Below are 21,682 nucleotides of genomic sequence, written 5' to 3'. Positions count from 1 at the left end.
CTACATTTGAGTTTCTTCTGACCAGAGTACCTTCTTCCATATGTTTGGGGAGTCTCCCACATTTCTTTTGGCGAACACCAAACGTGTTTGCTTATTTTTTTTCTTTAAGCAATGGCTTTTTTCTGGCCACTCTTCCGTAAAGGCCAGCTCTGTGGAGTGTACGGCTTAAAGTGGTCGTATGGACAGATACTCCAATCTCCGCTGTGGAGCTTTGTAGCTCCTTCAGTGTTATCTTTGGTCTCTTTGTTGCCTCTCTGATTAATGCCCTCCTTGCCTGGTCTGTGAGTTTTTGTGGGCGGCCCTCTCTTGGCAGGTTTGTTGTGGTGCCATATTCTTTCCATTTTTTAATAATGCATTTAATGGTACTCGGTGGGATGTTCAAAGTTTCAGATATATTTTTACAACCCAACCCTGATCTGTACTTCTCCACAACTTTGTCCCTGACCTGTTTGGAGAGCTCCTTGGTCTTCATGGTGCTGCTTGCTTGGTGGTGCCCCTTGCTTAGTGGTGTTGCAGACTCTGGGGCCTTTCAGAACAGGTGTATATATACACTGAGATCATGTGACAGATCATGTGACACTTAGATTGCACACAGGTGGACTTTATTTAACTAATTATGTGACTTCTGAAGGTAATTGGTTGCACCAGATCTTATTTAGGGGCTTCATAGCAAAGGGGGTGAATACATATGCACGCACCAATTTAAAAAAAAAAATTATTGAGAGTTTTTTGAAACAAGTACTTTTTTTCATTTCACTTCACCAATTTGGACTATTTAGTGTATGTCCATTACATGAAATCCAAATAAAATCAATTTAAATGACAGGTTGTAATGCAACAAAATAGGAAAAACGTCAAGGGGGATGAATACTTTTGCAAGGCACTGTAACTGGGCTAACAACTCACTAACTAGCAAGGAATATAAACAAAATGTGAACATGCAGCTCTCGCTTTGATCTCAAAACAAGCACATCTACTCGCTACCGCTCATGCTGTAAACACAGTCCAGTTCAAAGTGAATGGCCTACTGCAGCTATGATTGGTTATGGTGCACCAGTCTGTGTAGAATACGTGCCTGAGTCGTGCCTGTCAATACAATAGAATCCTACTCCAATGCGTTCTGCCTACGATAAAATCTCTTGCAGTTAGTTTTGCATAGTTTTTTTGTTTGTTTGTTACATTGACACTTTCAATGTAACAGACAAACAAAAAACAACTATTTGATTCGATCATAATTCCCACAGTTGAGCGAAACGTTGATATTGTTAACTAAAGGGGAAAACTAGAAGGTTGAGTGAAGTTCAATCTCGTCCTTCTCTGGGCAGGCTGATATTTCTTCTGGGCTGCAGTCCAGTGCGCAACTTAGAGGGAACATTGCATGTAGCCTATATCATGTGCAGTAGGGTTTCCCACATCACTACGTATGTTACTACTGTATATCAGACAACGTAGGGATTATTCTGTTGACTGTTTTCTCTCCCTTTCTCTCTCCCTCTCTTTATTCCAATCTGAATACCCTTTCTATTCCAATATCTTTTCTAACCACCCACATACCATCCCTCTATTTCTCCCTCATCTCCTCTCTCCTGTCCCTCTTTCTCTCAAACTTGTGCCTTATTTTAATCCCTTGTTTCCTCTCCCTCCCTCCATTCTACCCCTTCTCATCCCTCCCTCACAGTGCCCTGGCAGAGTGAATGGAGACCGCCAAAATCCCAGGCCCCTCTGGCCCAGCCGGCCCTCTCCCCCAAATTTCTGCACCCCTCTCCCCCTGACCCAGTGGAGCCTGTGCCTCTAGAGCAGACAAAGTGGTCCATGGAGACACCATGTAATCCTGCTTTCTCTCAGCTTGATTCCTACATGTCATTCTCCCTTGATGTGTCCCATTCTTCCATGTTGCAGTCTCCTCTCCCCTTACCCCCCCCTGTGCTAGCCTCGTCTCCTGCATCCTCCTCTCTCCCCACCCCTGATTACGCATCTGACCCAATTGGAGCACCTTACCGCACTCTTGTGTCCTCATCCCCCCCTCTCGTAACCTCCTCTGGCTCTGATGCTCCTGTCCTCACCCCTGCTTCTGCGCCTGCCATCGTCTCTGATTCTTCCTCATCTACTCCCATCTACCCAGCCCCTGCCCCAACCGCCACCCCTGACCCTTCCCTATCCTCTACCCCTGATCTTTCCTCTGATCCCACTGTTCCCACCCCTGGGCTTCCTACTGCTTCTGACCCTACCGCTGCCCAATGTTATGACCCTGCCCCTGGTCCCTCCCGTCATGCTATCGGCGCTTCGCCGTGTGCTGCCGATCCTGCTTCTGCCACTGTCTCCCAGTCAGGTACAGATCTCAGTGAGATTCAGCCCAAAGCATGGACATTAGACAAATGCTTGTCTAACCAGTCTACAAAATTGTACTTAGATCCCAACTGGTTGAAACGCTTGTGAATCAAATTCTTTCCTCTTTCCTCCCTTCTCCCCCCCCCCCCCCTTGTCTTCCCTGTGTCCTATCTTTTCTCTCTCTTTCTCACTGTCAACCTCAGTCCCCCCTGCTGCGCTCCAGACTGCAGAATGGATGCGCCAGGTGGTTCCCACCATGGTCCACCCCAATTTGAAGAGGCTGGTCTCCCCTCCTCTGGAGCTCCCCCACTCACCCTCTCCTCTCACCCCCTATCCTGTTCCTTCTCCTGTGCTCGCTGCTGGCTCTCAGACTCAAGTCCCCACTGCCCCCCTCCCAGCACCAGTCACTGCTCCCCAAGAGACAGGTATACAACCTGAGGCGACAAACAGAAAGGTGTTCACTGACAAAGTCCTCATGTTTAATAATGGGGACATTCATGATAGAATGCTATGATGATAACATGTATTCCCTTGTCAATCGTCACATGCGAACACTTGGCACCTATCGAGTTGTTTTGGTTGTAACGGTCTCTTGCTAATTGTTATTGATTGTACGAATGTTATGTTAGCATTAAATGTGTTTCCTTCATTCATTGCCAGCTTGGCACGTCACGGGTGCCAAGCTGGATGCCAGGCTAACTCTCCCGTTAAGATAATCAGGTCTAACCATGTCCTGTCTTTTCCCTTCTAGAGTTTCAGAGGCAGTTGAGCACTCTGACAGAGGAGGAATACACCACTGCCACAACTCCCGGTGAGTAGGACCTTAAGCAACCACAATGCCTTTTAGGAACATCCCTAAATCTATACACAGGGCCAAATCCTAACTTGAGATCTGTGCCCTATAATTTTAAGTCAGGATTTGGCCCACAGTCAAGACGGTGTGTACTGATGGCGTCAGATGAATCTTCATAATGTTCTCCCCTGTCGTCCCTTCTAGCCCGCACTGCTGGAATGATCAGTATTGCCAATCAGAGGGCAGACCCATCAACATCCACACTTGACCCATTGGCTAAGCCCTTTGAGACAAGAGCTTGCGCGGGAAGATGGGGGGCAGACTCAATGTTTGGAATGGAGGTTGTCCAGGGAACGGCAGGGTGAGTGAATTCAAAGGTTATGCAGCTACTGGTGGTGGTGCTCATTGTTCATGCTTGGAACGGCTGGTTTGGTTTGAATCTCCATTCAATGTCGATGGTGAGCATGGTCTCTTTTTTTTGTGGTTATTTTTTTGCACGATGGCGAGAGACAACGATGTAAGGTGACACAGTGAAGGCCACTTTGAAAGACAAAAGTGTGGTCATTTGAACTTATTGATAACTGTGACGAGTGAATTTCACATTCGTAGTAACTTGAAAAGGCCTAAATCTATTTAGTGGTATGTCAGGAATACAGTAACTGTCCGACTTCAAGGAAATGTCTTGTGTAACAATTCTTCTCGTCAATGTTGTGGTTTTCCCAGTGTTGCTGTAGTCGGTGTACTCTTCTTATTAGTCATAATGGTGACATAGATATAGTGTCTTGGATAACTGTCTGAAGGAGTTGTGTTTGAGTCTAAGGCAGCTGTCGTGTTATTGCACAAAAATCTTGTGCTGTCTGCGATCAACATTGCATCAACACCACTGCACTGAGGCTAGGTAACACGGTCACCACCGATAAATCCATGATAATCGAACATTTCAATAAGCATTTCTCTATGGCTGGCCATGCTTTCCTCCTGGCTAACCCAACCCGGCCAACAGCTCCGCACCCCCCGCATCTACTTGCCTGAGCCTCCCCAGCTTCTCCTTCACCCAAATCCAGATAGCAGATGTTCTGAAAGAGCTGCAAAACCTGGACCCGTACAAATCAGCTGGGCTAGACAATCTGGACCCTCTCTTTCTAAAATTATCCGCCACCATTGTTGCAACCCCTATTATCAGTCTGTTCAAACTCTCTTTTGTATCGTCCGAGATCCCTAAAGATTGGAAAGCTGCCGCGGTCATCCCACTCTTCAAAGGGGGTGACACTCTAGACCCAAATTGTTATAGACCTATATCCATCCTGCCCTGCCTTTCTAAAGTCTTCGAAAGCCAAGTTAATAAACAGATCACTGACCATTTCAAATCCCACCGTACCTTCTCCGGTGTGCAATCCGGTTTCCAAGCTGGTCATGGGTGCACCTCAGCCACGCTCAAGGTACTAAACGATATCATAACCGCCATCGATAAAAGACAGTACTGTGCAGCCGTCTTCATCGACCTGGCCAAGGCCTTCGACTCTGTCAATCACCGTATTCTTATCGGCAGACTCAATAGCCTTGGTTTCTCAAATGACTGCCTCGCCTGGTTCACCAACTACTTCGCAGACAGAGTTCAGTGTGTCAAATCGGAGCGCCTGTTGTCCGGACCTCTGGCAGTCTCTATGGGGGTACCACAGGGTTCAATTCTCGGGCCGACTCTTTTCTCTCTATATATCAACGATGTCGCTCTTGCTGCGGGTGATTCCCTGATCCACCTCTACGCAGACAACACCATTCTGTATACATCTGGCCCTTCTTTCGACACTGTGTTAACTAACCTCCAAACGAGCTTCAATGCCATGCAACACTCCTTCCGTGGCCTCCAACTGCTCTTAAACGCCAGTAAAACCCAAATGCATGCCCGCCCCCCGCCTGCCCGACTAGCATCACTACTCTGGACGGTTCTGACCTAGAATATGTGGACAACTACAAATACCTAGGTGTCTGGCTAGACTGTAAACTCTCCTTCCAGACTCATATCAAACATCTCCAATCCAAAATCAAATCTAGAATTGGCTTTCTATTTCGCAACAAAGCCTCCTTCACTCACGCCGCCAAACTTAACCTAGTAAAACTGACTATCCTACCAAATCCTCGACTTCGGCGATGTCATCTACAAAATAGCTTCAAATACTCTACTCAGCAAACTGGATGCAGTCTATCACAGTGCCATCCGTTTTGTTACCAAAGCCCCTTATACCACCCACCACTGCGACCTGTATGCTCTAGTTGGCTGGCCCTCACTCCATATTCATTGCCAGACCCACTGGCTCCAGGTCATAAGTCTATGCTAGGTAAAGCTCCGCCTTATTTCAGCTCACTGGTCACGATAACAACACCCACCCGTAGCACATGCTCCAGCAGGTATATCTCACTGGTCATCCCCAAAGCCAACACTTCCTTTGGCCGCCTTTCCTTCCAGTTCTCTGCTGCCAGTGACTGGAACGAATTGCAAAAATTGCTGAAGCTGGAGACTTACATTTCCCTCAATAACTTTAAACATCAGCTATCTGAGCAGCTAACCGATCGCTGCAGCTGTACATAGCCCATCTGTAAATAGCCCATCCAATCTACCTACCTCATCCCCATATTGTTTTTATTTACTTTCTGCTCTTTTGCACACCAGTATCACTACTTGCACATCATCATCTGCTCCTCTATCACTCCAGTGTTAATCTGCTAAATTGTAATTACTTCGCTACTATGGCCTATTTATTGCCTTACCTCCTCACGCCATTTGCACACACTGTGTATAGACTTTCTTTTTTTTTCTATTGTGTTATTGACTGTACGCTTGTTTATTCCATGTGTAACTCTGTGTTGTTGTTTGTGTCGCACTGCTTTGCTTTATCTTGGCCAGGTCGCAGTTGTAAATTGAGAACTTGTTCTCAACTAGCTTACCTGGTTAAAAGTTGTAATTATAACCATTTGTTTGCTTTGGCACTGCAAAGCTAGAACTACATATTTTGTCACTGTGGCAATGTATCCATCTGAAATATTGTGATTCATTGGAAACTACCTGGTTGTCAATAGTGAAACCAAAACGATTGTATCAGTTTCTGGTAGGTAGGCAGATTTATAGTGTGTCAAGTTTCCTCAAGCTGCAATGCTGTTGCAATCGGCCGTCATTGTAAATAAGAATTTGTCCTTAAAAACGTACTTGCCCAGTTAAATAAGGGTCAAATGTAAACATTTTAAATACATAGAGAGATCTCTGCTCGTCTTGTCCCAGTGATTGTCTTACATGATTAACTTTCTTTGACTGAGCGCTTGCTGGTTGTCTACTTTGTGTGCAATTTAGTAGTATGCTAACTCTAGAAGTATGCCAAAGAATTCATGTAAAATCCTTAGCAAAGCTTGTGCTTGTGCCCTTACAGTAGCACCTCTGACCGTGCTTGAGATGGGGAACCTTGCCTGTTTTTCACTGCGTTGTTGCTATGGAGATGCAATCTCCCCCCTCCCCCTCCCTTGACCTCTGAACTCTGACCTTGATTTGTTTGTCCCTCAGAGCTGAGAGCATGAGCCCTCTCCTGCCCTTTAGCCCCCGAGCACCCTCTGTTCCGGGGCTCCAATATTTTGAGATGCCAAAACCGATTGCAAAATGTCAGGCAGAGGAGAGGTCAATCAGGGCACTCCCAGTTCCAACACCCCAGCAACCTCTCCCTTTTGCACCCATGCAAAGGCCAGGCTTACCTGAGCCCACAGTCACATCCATGAAGTCACTTGACAGAACGAGGAGTCACTTGAACAAGATGTCCATGCAGATAGGGACACCGTTAGCCAAACCAGAGCCTGAACAGATTGTGACAGTAACCAGTGGGCAGCAGAGGATGATGGCCCCGCCCTCCCACCTCACTGAGTTGCAGACCACACGGTTGTACAGAGTGTCGCAGAGGGGTCTGCCAAAGGAGAAAGACCCAAAGAAAGAGCAGGGGCAGACACTGGTCCCTAAGAAAGATGCTCCTAAATATTCTCCCAAAACAACAAGAGTTTCAAGACGTTCAAAAGAACAAGGGGTAACCATGGATTGGGGGTAAGTGTGGCATGGTGCACAATCACTACATACCCCTGTTCCTCAATGTGTCAGTCATTCAACTAGTTCTAAAACATGTTAGCATGTCCTGAAGGCATGTAGTACTAATGTACCTCATAGGTTTGCATTTCAATAAATATTAAGGGCTGGTCCCACTAGTTATTTAAACACAAGAACATGTTTTGTAGTTCCCAGTTGGCACCTTTCATCTGACATATATCCTTGGTGTCCCCTGTCCCTTTAGAACTAAAAGTATGGCTGCCTCGCTGCCATCTTGTCCAAAAGTGTCGAGTTACCCTGGTTTCCCATCCACATTGATTAGGAACAGATATAAGGCCCGACCCGAAGAATGGCCCATTGATAAAAGTCCATTATGGGAGAAGCCACTGAAAGGAACACCAATTATCACCCCTGCCCCTGAAACATCGGATGAGGACCAGAAAGTAATGGAAAGTATGGCTGCCATGTTGCCAAGTTGTCCAAGGGTAGCCAGTGTTCCTGGGTTCCCCTCAGCACCACCACCCAAAACAGAAAGACCAGCACCATCATCCAAAACAGAAAGACCAGCATCACCACCCAAAACAGAAAGATCAGCATCACCACCCAAAACAGAAGGACCAGCACCACCACCCAAAACAGAAAGACCAGCATCACCACCCAAAACAGAAAGACCAGCATCACCACCCAAAATAGAAAGACCAGCATCACCATCCAAAACAGAAAGACCAGCATCACCACCCAAAACACAAATGGAACCAAGTATGGTGAATCTAGTGCCAACTTGCACAAGCGTATCCAGTGCACCTGGTTTGGCCTCCTGGAAACCAAAGGAGACTGAAGGGGCTGAGGATGTAGGTTGGAGTGTGGATAAAAAGCTGAAATGGGAGAGACCACATGATGAGAAGACGGTTATTGAGCTTTCGTCGTCAATTGCTTTAGACCAAGTGTATGGAGACAAAGAAATGTTTAAACGTATGGTAGTGCTTGTCCCATTTTGTCCAAGTGAGAGTACTGTTCCTGGTTTTCAATCTGTTCCAAGGCCCAAAGCTCAGGTTGTGCCAAGCATGGTTAACATAATGCCAACTTGCCCAAGGGTATCTAGAGTTCCTGGACTGCCAACCATAGACCCGACAAAGACAGTAGACTGGCCAGTAGATACAAAGGCTCTGTTTAATAAGTTACCTAAAGAAGTAGAATTATTGATGGTCCGTTTAGAGGATGTTGGCACAGTTTATAATGATAGTGAAAAGGTCAAGAAAATGGTGGATCTTAAACCATCCTGCCCCAAAACTGCCAGTATTCCTGGCTTCCCATCTGAAACAATGCAAGAGCCTACCAAATTGCCCAATGTTGGGACAATAAAGCTTTCTGAATCTGAACTGAATATGGTTAACCTTCTGCCTACATGCCCTTTAATGGCCAGAGTTTCTGGTTCACCCTCTAAACTGCCAATTAAGTTAGATAATGTTGACTGGCATGCTAACAGTAGGCCTATTCTGGAGAGACCATTGAAGAACAGAGCACTTTCTGTAGTGCAGGAAATGCGACAAAAGGACAAAGAACTTACCAAAAATATGGTAGATATGTTACCATCTTGCCCGAATAAGGCCAGGATTCCAGGTTTACCCTCTGCACCTAGGCAGAAGCTAGTAGACACACCAAGTATGACCAGTCTTCTGTCTACATGCCCTAGACTTTCTACGGTTTCTGGTTTACCCTCCAAACAGCCAATCAGTTCTAGAGATGATGATTGGCTTGTGGACAGAGTTTCCCTGTGGGCAAAGCCATTAAAGGAACGAGAGGGGCTTATTTTACATGTTTCCCAAGATCACGAAAAAACATTCAAAGATACTAAATTGATGGAAAACATGACAGCCATGTTACCATCTTGCCCAAATAAGGCTAGTGTGCCTGGCTTCCCTTCTGCACCAAGGCAAGTGTCGAATATGGTGAGTCTTCTTCCAACTTGTCCAAGGGTATCTATAGTTCCTGGATGGCCAGCTTTAAATCAGAAACCAAAACAGGCAGTAGTTTGGCCGGTAGATAAAGAGACATTGTTTGCAAATTTACCAAGAGAGCGGCCAGGATTATTATTGGATGTTAACACAGTCTATCATGATAGTGAAATTACCAGGAATATGTTTGCTATGACACCATCCTGCCCTCGAATCACGAGCATTCATGGCATGACCTCTGCCCGAAGGAAAGAACCCCCATCCTGCCTCAAAGCAGCCAGTATTGCTGCACTCCCTTCTGAACCAAGGCAAGAGCCAAATATGGTTAATGTTCTGTCTACTTACCCTAGACTGTCTAGGGTTTCCGGTTTACCCTCAATCAGTTCTAGAGATAAAGATTGGCTTGTGGACAGAAAGCCACTGTGGGAAAAGCCATTGAGGAAAATGGATGTGATTATTCAACCAATTTCTTCAGCTCTTAGCATTGCATATAAAGAGAAAACGATGTTGAAATATATGGTAGCCATGTTACCATCGTGCCCAAGGAAGGCCAGTATTCCTGGCTTTCCTTCAAAACTGAAGCAGAGGTTAGGATCCCCAAGAACAATCATGAAGTATGATCTTCTTCCTACTTGCCCTAAACTTTCCAGAGTTTCTGGTTTACCCTCTAGACATCCAACTGAGTCAGAACCTGACTACTGGCATGCTATCAGACGGCCAATAATAGAAAAGCCATTGAGGAAAACAGTTGAGCTGATCCCTTCACTTTCTGTAGTACATGCAACGTCATATGAGCACAATGAACTTGTGGTTGCTCTCTTACCATTTTGCCCGGAAAAGGCTGGTGTAGCTGGTGTAGAATCTATGCCAAGTCAAGAGTCAAATATCCTCAGTCTTCATCCTACTTGCCATAAACTTCCCAGAGTACCTGGTTTACCCTCTAGACTTCCAAACAATTCAGATGATATTGACTGGAAAGTGGACTGCAGTCCACTGTGGGAGAAGCCATTGAAGAAAAGAGAAGGACCTATTTTACAAGATCAGGAAATGGCATTCAAAGACACTGAAATTATGAAAGACATGGTAGCCATGTTGCCAACTTGCCCAAGGAAGGCTAGGCTTCCTGGCTTCCCATCTGCACCAAGGCAAGAGCCAAGTATGGTTAACATAATGCTAACTTGTTCAAGGGTATCTAAAGTTCCTGGATTGGCAACTATAGAACAGACACAAATAGTAGAATTACCAGTTGACAAAAAGTCACTGTCACCCAGAGCATGGCCTGATGAATCAATGTTCCATTTGGAGAATGTTGGCAGAGTCTATCATGATAGTGAAGTGGTCACAAACATGGCAGCTCTGAAACCATCCTGCCCAAACGCAGACAGTATTCCTGGCATCGCCTCAGCATCAAGGCAAGAGCCAAGCATGGTTAACCTTCTGCCTACTTGCCCTAGATTGGCCAGAATTTCTGGTTTACCCTCCAAACAACCAACAATGTCTAGACATGAAAATTGGATTGTGGACAGAATGCCACTCTGGGAGAAGACATTGAGGGAATTGGATGTAACGATTCAACACATTTCTCCAGCTCATGATACATATATGGTAAAACATATGGTAGCTATGGTACCATCTTGCCCCAGGAAGGCCAGTATTCATGGCTTCCCTTCTGCACCAACGCAGGAGCCGAATATGGTTAACCTTCTGCCTACTTGCCCTAGACTGGCTAGAGTTCCTGGTTTACCCTCCAAACAGCCAAATAAGTCTGAAAATGTTGAGTGGCATGCTAACAGCAGGCCACTCTTGGAGAGACCATTGAGGGAAAGAACAGCATGTCTAATGCAGGAAATGCCACACAAGGACAATGAGCTTATGAAAAATATGGTGGCCATGTTACCATCTTGCCCAAGGAAGGCTAGTGTCCCTGGCTTTCCATCTGCACCAAGGCAAGAGCCAAGTATGGTTAACATAATGCCATATTGTCCAAGGGTATCTAGAGTTCCTGGATTGGCAGCTATCAAACAGACACAAACAGTAGAGTGGCCAGTTGATAAAGAGTCACTGTTGCCATCTAGAGAAAGGCCAGAAGAATCAATGTTCCATTTGGACGATATTGACACAGTCTATCATGATACGGAAATTGTGAAATATATGGTAGCTTTGTCACCATCCTGCCCCTGGAAGGCCAGTACACCTGGCTTCCCCTCTGCTCCAAAGCAAGAGCCAAGTATGGTTAATCATCTGCCTACTTATCCTAGACTTTCCAGAGTTTTTGGTTTACCTTCTAGACATCTGCATACATCAGAAAATGATGATTGGCATGCTAACAGGCCACTTTTGGAGAGGCCATTGAAGAAAAGTACAGTTTACGTGCAGGAAATGCCACACAAGGATAAAGAACTTACACAAAAGATGGTAGATATGTTACCATCTTGCCCGAATAAGGCCAGGATTCCAGGCTTCCCCTCTGCACCGCAGTCGAAGCTAGAAGACACACCAAGTATGATCAGTCTTCTGACTACTTGCCCTAAACTTTCTAAGGTTTCTGGTTTACCCTCTATAGAGCGAATCAGGTCTAGAGATGAATATTGGCTTGTGGAGAGACTGCCACTCTGGGAGAAGCCGTTGAGGGAAAGGGGTGTGCCAATTCTAGACATTTCTCCAGCTCATGATAAAGACAAAGATCTGAAACATATGGTAGCTATGGTACCATCTTGCCCCAGGAAAACCAGTGTACCTGGCTTCCCTTCTGCACCAAGGCAGAGATCAGTAGAAACCCCAAGTATGGTGAATCTTGTGCCTACTTGCCCAAAGGTATCGACTGTTTCTGGATTGCCAGCTTTGGATCTGAATCAGGCACCAGATTGGCCAGTAGATAAAGAATATTTGAAGATGTCACCAAGAAAAAGGTCAGAATTATTAGATAATGTTGGCACAGTCTATAATGATAGTGAAATGGCTAGCACCATGCTTGCTCTTACACCATCCTGCCCAAGAGCAGCCAGTATTCCTGGCTTCCCCTCTGCACCAAGGCAAGAGCCAATTATGATGAACCTTCTGCCTACTTGTCCTAGACTTTCCAGAGTTTTTGGTTTACCTTCTAGACATCTGCATACGTCTGAAAATGTTGTCTGGCATGCTAACTGGATGACACTCTTGGAGAGGCCATTAAAGAAAATAACAGTTTCTTTGGTACAGGCAATACCACATGACAATAAAGATGTTACAAATAACATGATAGATATGTTAACATCTTGCCCGAAGAAGGCCAGGATTCCTGGTTTTCCCTCTGCACCACATCCCAAAGCTGAGGTAGATCTTAGTATGTTGAGTCTTGTTCCTGCTTGCCCTAAAGTTTCCAGTCTCCTGGGTTTCGCATCCATTGAAGGGCCTACAACATTAGAGTGGCTTGTTGACCCCAAGCCTATGTTTGAACACTTGCAAAAGAAGGAGGAGGAAGAAGACATTTTTCCAAAAGACCGATCAAAAGAAGACACTGAAAAAATGAAAGCAATGGTTGCTTTGGTGCCATGTTGCCCAGTAGCATCCATGATTCCTGGTTTCCCCTCTGCACCACGCAAAAAGGCTGAGGAGACACCAAGTATGATGCATCTTGTTCCCTCCTGCCCTAAAACTTCTAGTCTCCCTGGTTTTCCATCCATTGAGGGGAATAGGGAAACAGGGTGGGTAGTTGATGAGAGGCCATTTTACAAGACACCGCCAAAGGAGAAGAAAGTAATTTTTGACAGCTCAAAAGCAGACAAAGAGGAAATTAAAATCAACATTCCTTTGAGGCAATCATGCCCTCATGCTGCTCGGATCCCTGGCTTCCCATCTGCACCACAACCCAATATGTTGAGTCTTGTTCCCACGTTCCCTAAAGTTTCCAACCTACTGGGTCTCGCATCCACTGAGGGGTGTACAACAGAGTGGTTTGTTGACCCCGAGCCTATGTTTGACCACTTGCAGAAGAAGGAAGAAGTTTTTCCAAAAGACAGATCAAAGGAAGACATTGACAAAATTAAAGCAGTGGTTGCTTTGATGCCATCTTGTCCCATAGCATCTGTGATTCCAGGCTTCCCCTCTGTACCTGGGAAGAAGTTTGCAGACACACCAAGCATGATCAGTCTTCTGCAGACTTGCCCTAAAGTTTCTAAAGTTTCTGGCTTACCTTCTAGACTTCCTATCAATTCAGATAAAGATGGCTGGTGTGTTAACAAGAGGCCACTGTGGGAGAGGCCGTTAAATAATAGAGACACACTAGCCCTTTGTCCAGTGCAAACATTATCATTCAAAGAGAGAGCGATGATTAAAATTATGGTGTCTATGTTACCACCTTGCCCAATAAAAGCCACCATTCCAGGCTTTCCCTCATCGTCACGGCACAAGTCGGATAGGGCTCATGTTAGGGTGATCCCAAGCATGGTATGTCTATGGCCTACCTGCCCGAAATATTCAAGGTCTTCAGGTTTCCCCTCAAGACGTCCATCCAAGGCAGGACATGATGGCTGGCATGTTGACAGGGAGACATTTTGGGTTAAATCATTGAGGAAAGGAGAGGGGCTTAATCTCCAGCTTTCTCCAGTTGAGGATATGTCATTCAGAGACAGAGAAATAATGACAAGTATGGTACCATCATGCCCAGCAAAAGCCACCCTTCCTGGCTTCCCATCGGCTCCACAAGCCAAAACCTATCATGTTGAAGTAGAAAAAGATCCATGCATGACTTCCCTTTTCCCATCTTGTCCGGAAGTGTCTAGTATCATTGGTTTTCCTTCAAGACAATTGATCATGTTGGATGATGGTTATGTAGAGGGCTGGCCGATGGTCAAAAGTGTAGTCTGGGAGAAATCACCAACGAGGGTTGCTAATACTCTGGAGACTCTGGATTGCTCTCCATTTGAGGGAGACTGTTGTTACAGCGACAACGTCATGATAAAGGCAATGTTATCTCTTATACCATCATGTCCAATTTTTGCTTTGAACCCAGGTTTCCCATCTCTTCAGCTTTGTCCATCTCAGGAAATGTCATTTAGAGACAGAGAAATATTGACAAGTATTGTGCTGTCATGCCCAGCAAAAGCCACCCTTACTAACTTCCCATCGGGTCCGCAAGCAAAAGATGCTCATGTTGAAGTAGAGAAAAAGCCATGCATGACTAATCTTTCCCCATCTTGCCCGGAAGTTTCTAGTATAATTGGTTTTCCTTCAAGACAGTCAGTCATGTCTGATCATGCTTATGTAGAGGGCTGGCCGACAGTCAAGAGTGTACTCTGGGAGACACCACCATCGAGGGTTGCTAATACTCTGGAGACTCTGGAATGCTCTCCATTTGAGGGAGACTGTTGTTACAGCGACAAAGTCATGATAAAGGCAATGTTATCTCTTGTACCATCCTGTGCAAGTGTTGCTCTAAGTCCGGGCTTTCCATCTGTGCCACAGCTCATAGTAGAGAAGCTTCCAAGTATGGTGAATATTGTGCTATCTTGCCCCAACATTTCTAATGTTATTGGGCTCCCATCCATAAAGATAGAACTAACAAAACAGGATCCAGTTATGGGTTGGCCAGCTGACCGAAAGCCATTGTTAGAGAAGCCAGTGAAGGCGAGACACTCGGTGACTGTACTTTCATCCCCAGTTATGAGTAGATTAAAAGATGACAAAGAGTTTGACAGACATATGATGGCCCTGGAGCCAACATGTCCGGAAGAAGCCAAAATACCTGGTTTTCCCTCTGCCCCAAGACCCAAGACAGAGCAATACATCACTGCTACAGTTAAATCATCATGCTCCAATGTTGCCAAAGTCTCTGGCTTTCCCTCTTTACAACCAGAGAAAGTAGATAAGGTTTTAGTAGAGAACTGGGCTGTGGAAGATGGACCATTATGGCAGCAAACACAGAAAGAGATTCCAGCTATTGGAGTCAGTAGATCAGATGATGCCAAAGGAATGGCAGCTATGTTACTATCTTGCCCAAAAGAAGCTAGTATACCTGGCTTTCCATCAGCACCATTGCCTAAAGAAGAACAAGAGCCAAACATGCCCAGTCTTTTGTTAACTTGCCCAATGGTTACACATGTCCAAGGGATTCCATCCACAAAGATGCAAAATCAAGAGGATCCTCCAATTCATCAGTGTCCTGTGGAGGAGAGGCCATTTTGTGAAAAGTCACTGAAAGAGAAAACAGTGCAGTCACAGGCTCCCACTCATGATGAATTAGAGAAGGGAATGGTGTCTATTTTGCCATCTTGCCCAAGTGAGGCCGTTGACCCTGGCTTCCCATCGACACATTGTCAAACGCCTCTCTACAGTGATTCGTCTCTCAATCAACAGTCAAGTCGAGGTCAAAGGCCTGAATGGGCAGAGGAGATATATGACTGCAAGGAGGGCCAAACAGAGCTTAGCCACAAACCCAAATTAATCAAAGCAGTGGTGAATGAGAACAAACATGAATTTAAACATGGCTCAGTTTTGGAGAGGCTCAAGGAAGAGGGGGTCATTCAGACCAGATATGAGGCGCAAGAAGTGGGCGTTCTAGAAAGAGGGTGAGTGAGTGGGAGTAGGAGAGCAGACTATTCTAAATCTGCATTATGGCACACTTTTATGAGACTTTAAAGCACATTTCTCTGCCTGTCCAGTTGCCTGTCAGATAGAGTATGAAACACTTGCATTTCAACTCTGTTTTCAGACACTTGCACTGCCGAATGTGGCACTCCATTCCTACAGACATGCCATTATTCTTGACTGTCAGAGAGAGGTGGGTTGTGTTGGTTTGCCGCAGGAGTGCAGCTGTTCTTGTTTGCCTGCTTACAATAATGCTTGTGCACCATCTCCTCCACATCTGACTGACACTACTGTGGTTTTTGCACTATTCTTGCAAGGTGCATGCCCTGTGCTTTTCACTGTGTAATTCTTCCCATTTATTTGGTCTCTCACTTCCTGTCACTCTCTTTCAGCCCTTCGTGTCAGTCTCCCATTCAAGGGGGACAGCCATTGCCGTATGGGATGGGAGCAACTGTTGACAATGAGCCAAAAGACATTTCACACAGCCAGATGGCGTGTGAGGTTGTGGCACTAGTAGAGTATCAAGTTGTAGAGGACTTGGACATGATATGTGAGGAAGAAGCGGTAGAGGAAGTCTTAGAGTCAGTCTCTGGAATAGAGCATTCTGGGAAGGAAGAGGTTACTGTGGCTAGGCAGGTGAAAGTTTATGAGACGAGGTAAGTGTGAAAGGGCCACAGCGCTCAACCTCACTACCTGCCAGCATGGTGCTGGTTAGTTGTGTTGATCTGCATGGTGTTGCATTCCTATTGCTGTTTTTGGAGTTTGGATTTGACATAACTTAAACAGAGCATTAGCCAAATGCAGGAATGGTATGAAATCGTATTGTAAAATTTGTGCTTCTAGACTTAATTGAATTTGCCAATATTTTGCATTATCAGTTACAATTTTAATGAATATATATATACTGAACAATAATATAAATGCAACATGTAAAGTGTTGGTCCCATGTTTCATGAGCTTAAATAACAGATCCCAGAAATGTTCCATACACACAAAAAAAATGTTTTTCTAAATTTGTTTACATCAATTAGTGTGCATTTATCCTTTGCCAAGGTAGTCCATCCACCTGACAGGTGTGGCATATCAAGAAGCTGATTAAACAGCCTGACACATTACACAGGTGCAACTTGTGCTGGGGAAAACAAAAGGCCACTCTAAAATGTGCCGTTTTGTCACACAACACAATGCCACAGATGTCTGAAGGTTTGAGGAAGTGTGAAATTGGTAAGCTGACTGGAGGGATGTCCACCAGAGCTGTTGCCAGAGAATGTAATGTTAATTTCTCTACCATATGCTGTCTCCAACGTAATTTTGGAGAATTTGTCAGTACGTCCAACTGGCTTCAGAACCGCAGACCATGTGTAACCATGCCAGCCCAGGACCTCCACATCCGGCTTCTTCACCTGCGGGATCATCTGAGTAAAGCCACCCGGACAGCTGATGAAACTGTGGGTTTGCACAACAAAATAATTTCTGCACAAATTGTCATAAACGGTCTCAGGAAAGCTCATCTGCGTGCTCATCATCCTCACCAGGGTCTTGACCTGACTGCAGTTCGGCATCGTAACCGACTTCAGTGGGCGAATGCTCACCTTCGATGGCCACTGGAAGTGTTCCCTTCACGGATTAATCCCAGTTTCAACTGTACCGGGCAGATGGCGCCGTGTGGGCGACCGGTTTGCTGATGTCAGAGTTGAGAATAGAGTGCCCCATGGTGGCGGTGGGGTTATGGTATGGGCAGGCATAAGCTACGGGAAACGAACACAATTGCATTTTATCTATGGCAATTTAAATGCACAGAGATACCGTGACGAGATCCTGAGGCCCATTGTTGCGCCATTCATCCGCCGCCATCACCTCATGTTTCAGCATTATTACACAAGGCCATGTCGCAAGGATCTGTACACAATTCCTGGAAGCTGGAAATGTCCTAGTTCTTCCATGGCCTGTATACTCACCAGACATGTCGCCCATTGAGCATGTTTGGGATGCTGTGGATTGACGAGTACGACAATGTTTTCTAGTTCGCATAGCCATTGAAGAGGAGTGGGACAACATTCCACAGGCCACAATCAACAGCCTGATCAACTCTATGTGAAGGAGATGTGTCGAGCTGCATTGGGCAAATGGTGGTCACACCAGAAACTGACTGGTTTTCTGATCCACGCCCCTACATTTTTTAAAGGTATCTATGACCAACAGATGCATATCTGTATTCCCAGTCATGTAAAATCCATAGATCAGGGCCTAATGAATTTATTTAAATTGACTGATTTCCTTATATGAACTGTAACTCTTGGAAATTGTTGCATGTTGTGTTTAGATTTTTGTTCAGTATACATTTTTGCAAGCATGGTTTTGAAAAAACCTTTACATTTGATTGTGTGGTATTTATGCACCTAGATTGGCTTTATCTTGATTGAAATGTTTGCATTATTAATTGTAATTTTTGTGAATAGTCAGATCATGTTTGAGCATGAGTTTTGGTTTGTGTGTGATCGTTTTAGATGGTAATTTCCTATTGATTGCTTTGCTCTTAGTTGAAAACTCTGCTTTCATCGTTGTTATAGTCACCTCTGACCATGGTTTACCCTCTCCTCAGACCTCAAAATATGGCTTCATCATCCCCAAGAGTTGCCAGTGCACCAGGGTTTCCATCCACTCAAATGTCCTGTTCAGAGGCTCAATTGGAAGACTGCCCAGTGGACACGAGCATATTATGGGAGAAACCAACAAAGGACGGTCCACAGCTGGCCATGGATAGATCAAAAGAGGAGAGAGACATGGTGAGATTTATGGCAGATATGATCCCATCTTGCCCAAGAACTGCCAGCATTCCAGGCTTTCCGTCTATACATCTGTCCAAGGAAGTCAAGGTAGAGAGGGAACCTAACATGGCAGATCTAATGCCATCCTGTCCAAGAGTGGCTGGCACACTCAGATTCCCTTCTCTTGAAAGTCAGGTAGAGGAGTGTACAATCAACACTGAGGCAATTTGCGAGAAGACAGTGAAGGGGAAAGAAGAGGTGACCATTAGGTCCAGTCAACATTTGGACAGATTACAAGAAGAGCTAATGAAACACATGGTGACTATGGAGCTATCGTGCCCTACTGCAGCAAGTATTCCCGGCTTCCCCTCTGCACCACATCCCAAAGCTGAGGTAGATCTAAGAATGTTGAGTCTTGTGCCCGCTTGTCCTAAAGTTTCCAGTCTCCCGGGTTTCGCATCCACTGAGGGGGCTGCAACATTAGAGTGGCTTGTTGACCCTAAGCCTATGTTTGAGCACTTGGAGAAAAAGAAGAAGAAAGAAGAAGAAAATGTTTTTCCAAAAGACAGATCAAAAGAAGACAGTGAAAAAATGAAAGCAATGGTTGCTTTGATGCCATGTTGCCCAAAAGCATCCCTGATTCCTGGTTTCCCCTCTGCACCACATCCAGAAGCTGAAGTGGGGACAAGTAGTGTGAATCTTGTTCCCTCCTGCCCTAAAGTTTCTAGTCTCCCTGGTTTTCCATCCATTGAGAAGGATAGGGAAGCAGTGTGGGTTGTTGATCAGAGCTCATTGTTCAATATACCATTAAAGGATAGGAAAGTCATTATTGACAGCTTAAAGGTAGACAAAGAGGAAATTAAAACCAATGTTTCATTGAGGCATTCGTGTCCTGACGCTGCAAGGATCCCTGGCTTCCCATCTGCACCACAACCCAATATGTTGAGTCTTCCCACTTTCCCTGAAGTTTCCTGTCTCCCTGGTTTCACATCTACTGAGGGGATTACAACATTAGAGTGGCTTGTTGACCCCAAGCCTATGTTTGAGCACTTGCAGAGGAGGAAGAAAGAAGAAGTTTTTCCAAAAGACAAATTTAGAAAGGAAGATGGTTCAAAGGTTGCTTTGGTGCCATGTTGCCCAGAAGCATCCATGATTCCTGGCTTCCCCTCTGTACCGCAACCCCAAGAGGTCTATTTTGAGCCAACCATACTCAGCCTTCTTTCATTGTGTCCAAAAGTCTCCAGTATTGCAGGTTTCCCATCTCGTCAGCAAACTGACAGAAAAGATTGGCACACCGATCTGCCCGAGGATCATCAGCCATTATGGGAGAAGCAAATGAAGGTGAAGCCAGTTGTGATAACGGAAAGATCAGAAATAGACAAAGCCAAGATGAAAGGAATAGTATCTCTGGTACCATCTTGTCCGAAAGTGGCTCGTACCCCTGGTTTCCCATCTGTACCACAACCCAAAGAGGTATATTATGGACCAAGTATGATCAGTCTATCATGTCCAAAAGTCTCCAGTATTGCAGGTTTCCCATCCCATCAGCAAACTGACAGAAAAGATTGGCACACAGATCTGCCCGAGGATCATCAGCCATTATGGGAGAAGCAAATGAAGGTGAACCCAGTTTTGAGAATGGAAAGGTCAGAAAAAGACCAAGCCAAGACGAAAGGAATGTTGGCTCTGGTACCATCTTGTCCCAAAGTGGCTCGCACTCCTGGTTTCCCATCTGTACCACAACCCAAAGAGGTCTATTATGGGCCAAGTATTATCAGTCTATCATGTCCAAAAGTCTCCAGTATTGCAGGTTTCCCATCCCATCAGCAAACTGACAGAAAAGATTGGCACACAGATCTGCCTGAGGATCATCAGCCATTATGGGAGAAGCAAATGAAGGTGAAGCCAGTTGTGATAACAGAAAGATCAGAAATAGAGAAAGCCAAGATGAAAGGAATAGTGGCTCTGGTTCCATCCTGTCCGAAAATGTCTCTGGTGCCTGGTTTCCCATCTGTACCACAACCCAAAGAGGTCTATTATGGGCCAAGTATGATCAGTCTATCATGTCCAAAAGTCTCCAGTATTGCAGGTTTCCCATCCCATCAGCAAACTGACAGAAAAGATTGGCACACAGATCTGCCCAAGGATCATCAGCCATTATGGGAGAAGCAAATGAAGAAGAAGATGTTATTGATGGAAAAATCAGAAAAACACAAACAAGAAATGAAAGAAATGTTGGCTCTGGTACCATCCTGTCCGAAAGTGGCTCGTACCCCAGGTTTCCCATCTGTACCAAAACCCAAAGTAGTATATTATGGGCCAAGTATTGTCAACCTTCTTTCATTGTGTCCAAAAGTCTCCAGTATTGCAGGTTTCCCATCCCGTCAGCAAACTGACAAACATTATTGGCACACAGATCTGCCCGAGGATCATCAGCCATTATGGGAGAAGGAAATGAAGGTGAAGCCAGTTGTGATAACGGAAAGATCAGAAATAGACAAAGCCAAGATGAAAGGAATAGTATCTCTGGTACCATCTTGTCCGAAAGTGGCTCGTACCCCTGGTTTCCCATCTGTACCACAACCCAAAGATGTATATTATGGACCAAGTATGATCTGTCTTTCATGTCCAAAAGTCTCCAGTATTGCAGGTTTCCCGTCCAATCAGCAAACTGAAGGAAAAGATTGGCACACAGATCTGCCTGAGGATCATCAGCCATTATGGGAGAAGCAAATGAAGGTGAAGCCAGTTGTGATAACGGAAAGATCAGAAATAGACAAAGCCAAGATGAAAGGAATAGTATCTCTGGTACCATCTTGTCCGAAAGTGGCTCGTACCCCTGGTTTCCCATCTGTACCACAACCCAAAGAGGTATATTATGGACCAAGTATGATCTGTCTTTCATGTCCAAAAGTCTCCAGTATTGCAGGTTTCCCGTCCAATCAGCAAACTGAAGGAAAAGATTGGCACACAGATCTGCCTGAGGATCATCAGCCATTATGGGAGAAGCAAATGAAGGTGAAGCCAGTTGTGATAACGGAAAGATCAGAAATAGACAAAGCCAAGATGAAAGGAATAGTATCTCTGGTACCATCTTGTCCGAAAGTGGCTCGTACCCCTGGTTTCCCATCTGTACCACAACCCAAAGAGGTATATTATGGACCAAGTATGATCTGTCTTTCATGTCCAAAAGTCTCCA

The 21,682-nt window shown here is 45.2% G+C and overlaps 1 protein-coding gene across 4 annotated transcripts in view; it reads left to right on the top strand.

Moving 5' to 3' along the window:
• Positions 1–21,682, top strand: part of LOC120030175 (EH domain-binding protein 1-like protein 1) — a 64,522-nt gene that overhangs the window by 27,035 nt on the left and 15,805 nt on the right. For all 4 annotated transcript variants that reach the window (XM_038975520.1, XM_038975519.1, XM_038975521.1 and 1 more), the window contains 2 exons: positions 3,080–3,139; positions 3,326–3,482. In XM_038975520.1, the coding sequence (XP_038831448.1) occupies positions 3,080–3,139; positions 3,326–3,482 (217 nt within the window). The remainder of the gene's footprint in view (positions 1–3,079; positions 3,140–3,325; positions 3,483–21,682) is intronic.

The sequence above is a fragment of the Salvelinus namaycush genome, chromosome 36 (assembly GCF_016432855.1).
Source record: "Salvelinus namaycush isolate Seneca chromosome 36, SaNama_1.0, whole genome shotgun sequence".
In the NCBI taxonomy this organism is placed as follows: Eukaryota; Metazoa; Chordata; class Actinopteri; order Salmoniformes; family Salmonidae; genus Salvelinus; species Salvelinus namaycush.
This window is presented reverse-complemented; position numbering and strand designations above follow the sequence as displayed.